We start from the raw sequence: 11,424 nt of genomic DNA on the forward strand, positions 1-11,424 counted from the left end.
AATTAGTTCTAAGTTCTAGGCTACTGATGACCTCAGAAGTTAAGTCGCATAGTGCTCAGAGCCATTTGTAAACAAGTAGTCCCTGAAGCTGGAGAGAAAACCGTAAGTAGAAGGAAGGCAACTGCGAAGAAAACATGGATAACAGGCGGAGTAATTCAGCCAATCGATGTAAGAAGGAATTATAAAAATGTTCAGGGAAATTCATAAATACAGATATACAGGTCTCCTAGGAATAAAAGCATGGAGAGCTGCATCAAACCAGTCTCAGGACTGAAGACCACAACAACAACATAGGAATAAAAGAAAAAGGACGTGCAGGACTGCTAAGGCGAAATTTGTGTATAAAAATTTGAAGAAGATGAAAAATAAATTATCTTGAGAAGGACGGACGAAGTATATAGAAAAGCTGAAACAACCTGCGGTGAAGTTAAAAAGGAAGGTCGGTAACACAGAGTACAATGAGGATTCCACTGAAAAATGCAAAAGAGAAAGCGAATAGGTGGAAAAGAGTGCACTGGGGGCCTCTATGAGGGGAGGAAATATCTGACGGAGTGATAGAGGAAGGAACAGGAGTCGACAGGAAAGAGATAAAGGATCCTTTGTTATTATAAGAATTTAGAAGATCTTTGGAAGACTCAAGATCACACAATGCAGTAGGGATAGGTAACATTCAATCATAGTTTCTAAAATAATTGGGGGAAGTGACAACAAAACGACTATTCACGTTGGTGAGTAGAATGTGTGAGACTAGCGATATACTGTCAGACTTCCGGAAAATCAGCATCCATACGAGTCCCAAGATAGCAAGAAGTGACGCGAGAATTATCGTACAATCAGCTTAAAAGTTTATGTTTACAAGCTGCTGACAAGAATAATATACAGAAGAATGAGAAAGAAAATTTATGATTTGTTACACGACTATCGTTTTCGCTTTAGGACCGGTAAAGGTATCAGAGAGGCAGTTCTGACGTTGCAGTTGACAATGGAAGCAGAACTCTAGACACGTTCATTGGCTCTATCGACATGAAAAAACTTTCGACAATATAAAATGGTGTAATACGTTCTAAATTGTCAAAAAATAGGGGTAAGCTATACAAGAACCAAGAGGCAACAATAAGAGTGGAAGACCAAGTAAGAACTGCTCGGATTACAAAGGGCGAAATTCATGAGCCTAGTCTTTTGCCCCTACTGTCCATTCTATGCATGAAGAAGCAGTGACGGAAATAAAAGAGAGGTTCAAGAAAGGGATTGAAATTCAATGTGACAGGATATCAATGATAAGATTCGCTGATGACGTTCCTATCCTCAGTAAAGCGAAGAAAAATTACAGGATGCGTTGAACAGAATGAACAGTCTGATGAGTACCAAATATGAATTGAGAGTAAATCTAAGGAAGACGGAAGTAATGACCAGTAGAATAATGACAACAGTGTGAAACTTGATATCAGGACTGGGGATTATGAAGTGGACGAAGTTGAGGAGCTCAGCTACCTAGACAGCAAAACAAACCATGACAGCCGGACAAGTAGGACATAAAAAGCGGACTAGCACTGGCGAAAAAGGCATTCTCGGACGAGAGAAGTCTGCCTTTTATCAAACACAGCTCTTCATTTGAGGAAGAAATTTCTGAGAATGTACATTTGGAACACAGCACTGTATGGTAGTGAGTTATGGACAATGTGAAAACTGGAACAGAAGAGAATGGAAGCCTTTGAGATGTGGTGCTGAAGGCGAATGTTGAAAATTGGGTGGCCTGATAAGGTAAGAAATGGTGAGGTTCTGCGCAGAATCGTAGAGGAAGGGAATATGTGGGAAACACCGACAAAAAGAAAGGACATGATGATAGGATATCTGTTAAGACTTCAAGGAGTAGCTCACGTGGTACTACAGAGAACTGTAGACGGTAGAAGCTGTAAAGGAAGACAGAGATCGGAATACATCCAGCAAAGAATTGAAGACAACAGTTGCAAGTGCTATTCTGAGATGAAAAGGTTGGCACATGAGACGAATTCGTGGCGGATCGTATCAAAACAGAAGACTGATGACTCAAAAGACAAGGAAGTCATAAATTTAAACAACATGCGTCATTCATACAAAACCCATGTTTTAAGGAATTCCCAAGTAACTAATACTTCCCCACTAATCGAAATACTGCTTCTGAGTACTGTGCATCCAGCTAGTGTGCCACTGCATAGTGCAGTATAGTCGTTTATAAATTGTTTTCCTACTGCTGACGCTTTCTGTGTGTTCTCTCATTTTAAGTTTTTAGTAATGGCTACGGTTCAATTTTTGTACTTTTAAGTCACTTTCTTAATTTGGTGATGGTTGTGGGTCACTAAGTGGTCAGCAAATGTGCTAATCTAATCATTACTTTTAGAGGAACTTTGAAACAAGTTGTTCAGAACAGCTCCAGTATCACATTTCCTGTCGACTTTATGGCCCACGATTATCATCGAACTAAAATAGGCTTAAAAATATCAAAATCCAACAACAGCCTGTGCTATAAACTTACAACAAAAAATTTCCACATCCACAAGGCATTAACAAAGGATAACTGATCATAAACAACTATACTACAGTATGCAATCGCACACTAATTAAGACGTGAAAGGAAATGTTAAAGAAAGACAGACACACGGACCTAGAATGTAAACAATTTGGCGCCAAAGTGATATGAAACAAGTCTCCATCAACAGGGACTTGACACACAGCTGCAACACTAACATCGATTTTTCGTGAAGTGGAGATGTGTTATTTAAGGCGGGAAATCCACAAATACGTGCAGTGTTTTTGTGTGCTTAACAACGACACACGAGAATGCACTTTAGGGATGATTTTCGAAAGCTGGCTGTAAATAAACGCAAAATATAGTCACAGAATAATTTCGCGCAGAAAAATTACGTTGAAGGAAAAAGTTAATATTCACAGGAAGATCGTTTAATTGCAGATGACATGCTAACTGCATCGAACAATCTAAAAAGGGACCCACGTAAAACAGTAAGGTAAAATTTAAGTTAATGACACCAAAGAAAACTTCCTGTAAGCCTCGCTTTCGTTATAATAACTATCGCTCAAAACATGTTTGCATTTTACAAAACTGAATAAAGAATACCCATTGGTAAGTGCTTTCATACCATTATCGCTGTTTTTTTTTGTGGGGAGTGGGGGGGGGGGGGTGGAACGCGAAAGGAGTTGGTCCTGGGGAGTACGGAGTATTTTTAACTTTTAAGTCGCCGTAAAAACCTGCATAATACAGCCTTTTAAATCATTTTCTAAGAACATCTGACTGCAATACCTTTTTTCTGCGAGGGAGAGGGGGGCCGTGGGATTGTGCGGACCCCATTACCTCGCAGGTATGGGCGCCCTTGCCCACTGATGATCGCACAAATGTGCTGTCACATGTATTGGTTTTTATAAAAAAAAAGTTGTTTACATCAGAGGCGCGCCTTATATCCAGAAAAAAATTCTCTACTATGTAGGCCCTATTACTCACCGAAAGATTCATAGAGTGTTGTGCTTTCGAGGCCTGCATATTGCCGACTTTCTAACGAGGATGATTAAATGTACTTTACCTGTTAAGTGTAGATGGCTACGATGAATTTCTATACATTTTAGATTCCGGGGACAGTAAGACCTGGTCACGGATTTCTTCACCAGGGTCATGTTTATTTTTATAAGGACTTTGTGGGAAGCAGTTGTGCAAGTGAGTCAGGACACGCAGTAAAATGAAACAAATCCATTTACAATATTTGGTCGTAAGGGCATTCCTGTTATGTAAACAATGTAAAGTTTGTTGCTGAGTACATAAAATAAAGTTTGTCTTGACGAAGGTGTTTTGCGCTGATTAACTTCCAAGTGTTGCACCGGGGCAACGAATATCACGGGACACTCGCGTCTCATGAAGAAATATAAAATAAATAATACGCTACCGGTGTCGGTTTATCTGTACTTTATCGTAAATTATGCAAACAGCTGTTTCTCTTGTTTCATCCCGTGAATGACCTGGGCCCCGAGCAAAGTAATTTACTGAAGTGCAACAGTGGCTGCAAAATTAACGACCCAATAAATGATATGTTATTGATGGCGCATTTCTGGAGTTATTGGAAGATTATGATGTTCTTATGTTGTAGTCCTAAGGACGGCAAAAAATATCTGTCAAACACCAGCAATTTAACCACCCGAAGTATCATAATCGATATATGGTAGATGTTTATAAACACGAAGTGAACGTAAAATGTATCGAATAGTAGTACTGTTCCATTACATTTTCTGCATCTGAAGTCCAAAATAATATTTAGAGCTTCGATAAAGGGGCTCTGGTCAGGCGAGTCAGCTGACTTTAAAACTCGATACTACTGCGCATGGCTACTAACCTTGAACCTGAGCGGACCAACAGGCGGCTTGGCGTAAGGAATGCCCTGGAAGCTGCAATACGTCTTGCCAGTGTGAGTGGTGGCGACCTTTCCCCGCAGAGCTCCCTGGCGGACGGTCGCTGTAACGGAAGACATTCTGCTCCGCTCTCTCGCACAACAGCGCCTGCCTTCTACTAGCGCACCGCGTTAGAGCGTTGCCTGGTGTTGTGCGCTGCCGCCAAGGTCGCTGGTGCTTCCCGTCGAGTTGGCGCTGGAGGGGGGAGATGGACAGAGCAGTGAGCCAGCGTGACCGCCATCTGCAACCGTCGCGTCCCACTTGTTATCGCAGTGCTCGGGGCACACACCGAGGCGGGCGCGTAACAACGCGCGCCCTGCACTCCCACTCCTTCTGATGCCTTGCTCAAAACGATGACTTATCAAAACTTTGACTTATTAATACTTTGACTCAACTTGTTCATTTTCTGTCGTGTTAACAGCAGAGTGCAGCATCGGAGTTATTGCGGTGAAACTCGAGTAAACTTATATACTTAAAATAAAATAGTAAAACTGTCGCGCCTGTTTGAACAACGTAAATCTCGAAAACTACCAGACCAATTTTTTTGGGATTTTTGATGGGATTTCACAGGTAACTTCAACGTAGCCTTTATTTCATCAAAATAATATCACTAACAAAGATGTGTCTGAGACAGTCGTGTGTGTGTGTGTGTGTGTGTGTGTGTGTGTGTGTCAATCTCCAAACCTACGGAACGAATTTTTATGAGGTTTTCATAGATAACTTGAGCTTACCTAGAGGCAACGTACAGACTATATGTCATCAAAAGCGGATCACTGAAAGAAAATCCGATCACTGAAAAGTGAAACGTCCCCTTAGAAAAATTTGATGAATGATGGTGCTGATAAACCCCTTACGTTATTTGATTTTCAAACAGCTGAGCAGAACTGAAGGTACTCAAACATTTCTCACTTTACTTATTCTGATCATCACTAAATTGACACAATATTTTTAGCGCAACGCAATCTGACTTTCAATAATCCCTACAAAGGAATGGCCCTGACTAACAATAACCTATACCTTTCATGAACCACTTACCTCACAAAAATCTTCGTTACTCGAACTACTGCAATACAGCGAGCGCCACTACTGCCAGGTAAATAAAAGATTCTGACTACTGAAGGCACTAACTACTGATCGGCATAGTTAGCAAATGAAAGATTTTGATAGAGAACAAACAATGTATTTACCTTAATAGTGTTCAAAAGTCATTTGTATTTACCTTAATAGTGTTCAAAAGTCATATATATAATCAGTTCATGACATCCAGTTTTACAAATTTACTGTCTCTGATGGACACAAGTCCAAATCATCCGCTCTCAAAAGTCCGCCATCTCTCTCCCCACATCCACCACTGCTGGCGGCTCACCTCCAACTGCGCAACGCTACGCGCTGTTAACAACAACACAATAGAAAATTCCAACAATGCAAACGAGCAACAGACTGCACACAGCACAGCACATCCAGTGATTTTCATACAGAGCGCTATGTGGCGTTACCAACATAAAAACAGCCTACTTACAGAAGAAAGCTATTGAGGTTTTATACGTGAAATGTATTCGTAGTTTCGGTATATACTACTATCAGCCGTATAATGAACGACAATGAAAATTTGTGCCGGACTCGGACTCGAACCCTGCTGACTTCCCTCTTTTCGCGAACGGTCGCCTTACCTTTTGGCTATCCTTGCATGTGTGGAAAACCTGTTCTCGTACATTCATTATGTTTATTTTCATGTAGGTGAGCATTTTACTTGTAAGTCCGTCGCCCGGTGTCGGCGGATAAATACGATATTGCAGTGCCTGTGTTATTTCGAATTACGATATCAAAAATCTTCGGACACGCTTGGATGTAGACACACGTGGTTGACGACATATGGAAGCCCGGGTCTCGCAGTGAGCCGTGTACGGATAGCCCAATAGAAATGTCGGCACGGTAGCTCAGCGTTTTCGGTCAGAGGGCAAGCTGCTCTCTGTAATAAAGTACTGAATGAATGGATCAACGATGAATGTGGACGAGTGTCACGCGACGTCCGCCCCGAACAAATCTAACGAACAAAATTTGATAAAAAATAAAAGTATTGCGATCGGACGAGAAAAGCAGAAAACCCGAGATCGAGTCCCGGTTCTGCACAAATTTTCATTGTTGTCTTTCCATTATATAGCTGATGTTAGTCCATATTTGAAACTGCGAATATACTTTATGTGTTTCATGACGGCTCTAGCAGCCGTAGTGCCATGCGCCCATGTCCGAAGGAACTCTACATCGCCATTCGGAATAACACAGGCGCAGAATTACCATATTGCGATTTAAAATTTACCTAAAAACGTCGTGTCTGTTTCTCTGTTGAACACGCTAAGCTCCAAAACTACAGAATAAATTTTCATCGGGGTTTCGCAGGTAACTTCAGTTTAGCGTGGAGCGACACACAGGCTTTGATGGCTCTGAGCACTATGGGACTTAACTTCTTAGGTCATCAGTCCCCTAGAACTTAGAACTACTTAAACCTAACTAACCTAAGGACATCACACACATCCATGCCCGAGGCAGGATTCGAACCTGCGACGGTAGCCGTCACGCGGTTCCAGACTGTAGTGCTAGAACCACATGGCCACTCCGGCCGGCCACACAGGCTTTATTCCATCAAAATCGTGTCATCGTTTGAAGAATGTATCGCGGCATAGCGAAACATAATCAATCTTTGAAAAAGATCTTTGGCGGTTGACCTGTATCATCTGTGAAAATGCTTCTATTGACTGATATGTTCTACTTAATACGGTTCAACACAATGAATACAGTGCTTATACTGTCATTAAAAACTTGAATACACAACATTGATGTTGCACAATAATATTTATTTAATAGTTCGTTATGAATCGACTTTCGGCCTCCTAGACCATCATCAGATAACTTAATGCTAAACAGATAATAAAAATGGTTGAAATGGCTATTAGTACTATGGGACTTAACACCTGAGGTCATCAGTCCCATAGAACTTAGAACTACTTAAACCTAACTAACCTAACGACATCACACACATCCATGCCCGAGGCAGGATTCGAACCTGCGACCGCAGCGGTCGCGCGGTTCCAGACTGACGCGCCTAGAACCGCTCAACCAATCTGGCCGGCAAACAGAGAATCCAAACAACTTCAGCGAGGGTTCATAGTTGTACAAAGATTTTTACATAAATATGTGAGATTTTATGACTATCGATACAAAATGAAGCATAACGTAATACTCAAAGAGACTCTGACCAAATAAATCTTATATTACGGTTTACTCAGATATTAAAACTACCGTATATGAATGCATAAACCAGATACGTTGTTCAAGTGGGTAGTGTCACAGGCTTCTATGTCACATGCATAAACTGGTGAACGTAATCTTTGTACAATGATCGTTGTACAGATATGAACTCTCGCTGAAGTTTTGTGGACAATCAGTTTATTATTATCTGACGATGACCTAAGAATCTTATAGCGGATTCTTAACGAACTATTAAATAAGTATTGTTGTGGGCCATTAATACTGTGTATTCAGTAAGTCTGTGTTCCTCCGAGAACCGACGGGGTATTCCGTAAATATTAATCCTCAAAGCGTTTAATCCATTCTTCCAAACTGATATTATCAAATGCAAAATTAACTTTGTCACATTTTCACAACTAAACTGCCGAACCGTTTTCGATTAAATCTGGTGTGGAGATAGCCTTGAACCACGAGGAAGAACTTTATAACGTAACAAGAAGAAAAATGACCCCTACGAGTGTGAAGTAGGGGATAGAACATATTTTTTTACGCCGGATAACATAAACTGTGTTGCAAATGTTAAATCTGTCGCGCAATATCTACACTGTATGATACACAGGTACTTGAATAGCTTGACGCACGGGTGCACGCTGCTGTCAATTACCCTCGCACGCACCGCTCTGCAGTGACGCAGCGCGTGCCGCCGATTCGTCGTGCTTTTGGGGAATGGAGCGACGGCTTCGCCATCAACGCTGAGGCGGGGGTGGAGGGGAACGGCGGGACGCACATCATGGCTAACGTTAAACATAAGAAAATTGTTCGTGACTTAGCGAAAACCGCCGCTCAAAACGGCATTTTTAAGAACACATATCTCAGTCATATACATGAGGTTAATGAAATTACTGCATGTACATTTGCCTATTTACTATCATTCATCATAACAAAACTAGTGATACGCGACGCAGCCACAGGTACACCCTTTTCAGAATAACTGGTGTGAGTCCCAGTATGAATTACATAAACGTTTCCTGTAACAATTATTTGAGGGTACAATTAGAAACATAACATACAGAGTGTGTAGTGGTTAAATAGAAACTACAGGTATGTATACTTTAATACTAATTGCAATGCTGTACAGTATTTTTAATTTCAAAGCAACCAATGTAATAATATCTGAATAATGAACAATATCACTAAAAATTAAATTAAAAAAAAGACCTGAGCTTACACTGAACAAGCTTGAAGTGTAAACGGCTGCACCTATATATTTCCTTTCGTATTCAAAAATGAATATTGCCAGTACTGGAAAATTTATGTGTTATATTTATTGACCCTACGACTTATTTTAGAGAATAGGTTAAGGAAAGGCAAGCCTACGTTTCTAGCATTTGTGGACTTAGAGAAAGCTTTTGACAATGTTGATTGGAATACTCTCTTTCAAATTCTGAAGGTGGGCAGAAGTACAATACAGGGAGCGAAAGGCTATTTACAATTTGTACAGAAACTAGATGGCAGTTATAAGAATCGACGGACATGAAAGGGAAGCAATGGTTGGGAAGGGAGTGAGACAGGGTTGTAGCCTCTCTCCAATGTTATTCAATCTGTATATTGAGCAAGCAGTAAAGGAAACAAAAGAAAAATTCGCCGATGACATTGTAATTCTGTCAGAGACAGCAGACTGTACATTGTCTTGAAAGGAGGATATAAGATGAACATCAACAAAAGCTAAACGAGGATAATGGAATGCAGCCGAATTAAATCGGGTGGTGCTGCGGGAATTAGATTAGGAAATGAGACGCTTAAACTAGTAAATGAGTTTTGCTATTTGGGGAGCAAAATAACTAATTATGGTCTAAGTAGAGAGGATATAAAATGTAGACTGCCAATGGCAAGGAAAGTGTTTCTGAAGAAGAGAAATTTGTTAATATCGAGTGTAGATTTAAGTGTCAGGGAGTCGTTTCTGAAAGTATTTGTTTGGAGTGTAACCATGTATGGAAGTGAAACGTCGACGATAAATAGTTTAGACAAGAAGACAATAGAAGTTTTCGAAATGTGGTGCTACAGAAGAACGTTGAAGTTTAGATGGGTAGATCACATAACTAATGAGGAGGTATTGAATAGAATTGGGGAGAAGAGAAATTTGTGGCCCAACTTGACTAGAAGAAGGGATCGGTTGGTAGGGGATATTCTGAGGCATCAAGGGATCGCCAATTTAGTATTGGAGGGCAGCGTGGAGGGTAAAAATCGTAGAGGGAGACCAAGAGATGAATACACTAAACAGATTCAGAAGGATGTAGGTTGCAGTAGGTACTGGGAGATGAAGAAGCTTGCACAGGGTAGAGTAGCATGGAGAGATGCACTACCATCTGATATTGCAATTTTTTCACTCTCGATACCTGTTGGACCAGTAAAAGCATAGCTCTGTGATATAAAAGCCAATTTGTTACTTAGCTTTATAGGTGCCTGGTAGATGCTGCAGAGTATTGTTGACTGGCCTACATTTTATAAATTTCCTACTTAGGACTGATTTTCAACCATCAGTAGTAGCACACGAAAAAAACAGTGATTCGTTCCTTATTTAATGACCATGTGTTGAACATTAAATCTTTATGAACTGCATGAACACTTGCAAAGTCTACACATAAGGTACCACACACACTTTTCAGTTAATCTTTCCACTGCGACTCTTCGGTAAAATATTCCTTTTACAGAAACTCCAGAGGGTTGCCGTTTCGGCAAGGTCCACACCCCAAGATCAGTGATTGTCGTTTTGGTCCAGTGGTCGGTCTTCGTTTTCCCCTTGTTTCCCATTTCTTATTGCGTAAACGACTAAGCTTTATTCCGATTTTTCTTACCGTCTTAAAAAGTCGACTTAGCGCTGTCATATTGTCGTAAAACTCAGTGCGGAAGCATCAACTAGGAATTTATCAAGCTGTTTCATTTTATCTTCTGAGTAAAACGATTGCATGTACTTTAGTACACTTTGAAGCGATCACAGAAATGGAATTCAATACAACTCGTCATGTGAGCTTCAGTAAGCGAACTGAGCAGCTTTGACTTCGTTCTCAACAATAATACATACAGGACGTCCTTTATTATCGGACACAGATGAAGCGAATGGGAAGAGAGTGGGATGCGTACCACTTTTTACAGTAAACAATTTTGGCGCGATGATGTCCAGTACAGAAAGTTCCCCGTTCATTTAGTGAAAAAAGAGAAAAGCACCAGTCTTAATTTCTAGTTAGAGAAGTCCGAATTACTGAGGGATTACTCTACTCCACAAAATATGTTGGTGGCTAAACAGATTTGCACTTACTTGTTATTTGCAATTGCCTTTTAAATTATTCTGAGTCTAAGGCTGCATCAGAGTATGTTGAATGCCGCTGTATGTGCACTGCAGGTGCTTCTGTTGGGAGCTACTACGCACACGCTCTCACTTTCTACATAACTCAACGTAGCCTTGGTCACCTATGTCTACATCTACTAAGATACTCCGAAACCCACCAAACGGTGCGTGTCGGAGGGTACTCTGTACCACTACTAGTCATTTTCTTTAAACAGAGTGAGGGAAAAACGACTGTCTATATACCTCCGTATGAGCCCTAGGATGAGGTAGCATAGAGAACTGCAAGAAACCAGTCTTTTGACTGAAGATCACAACAGCAACATCGCAAATGTAGCGTCATTTTATTGGCATATTATATAACCTTAACGTTTTATGTGCGATACATTTTCGCACGGTGTTTTTCG

At 40.7% G+C, this 11,424-nt stretch overlaps 1 protein-coding gene across 1 annotated transcript in view; it reads right to left on the reverse strand.

Annotated features, from left to right (window-relative positions):
* LOC126162303 (esterase E4-like) overlaps window positions 1-4,581 on the reverse strand; it is a 101,935-nt gene extending 97,354 nt beyond the window's left edge. Inside the window, exon 1 of the mRNA XM_049918721.1 lies at window positions 4,374-4,581. Within this exon, the coding sequence (XP_049774678.1) occupies window positions 4,374-4,508 (135 nt within the window). The 5' untranslated portion in view covers window positions 4,509-4,581. The remainder of the gene's footprint in view (window positions 1-4,373) is intronic.
* Window positions 4,582-11,424: the final 6,843 nt, after the last annotated feature.

Source organism: Schistocerca cancellata, chromosome 2 (assembly GCF_023864275.1).
Source record: "Schistocerca cancellata isolate TAMUIC-IGC-003103 chromosome 2, iqSchCanc2.1, whole genome shotgun sequence".
NCBI classification, from domain to species: Eukaryota; Metazoa; Arthropoda; class Insecta; order Orthoptera; family Acrididae; genus Schistocerca; species Schistocerca cancellata.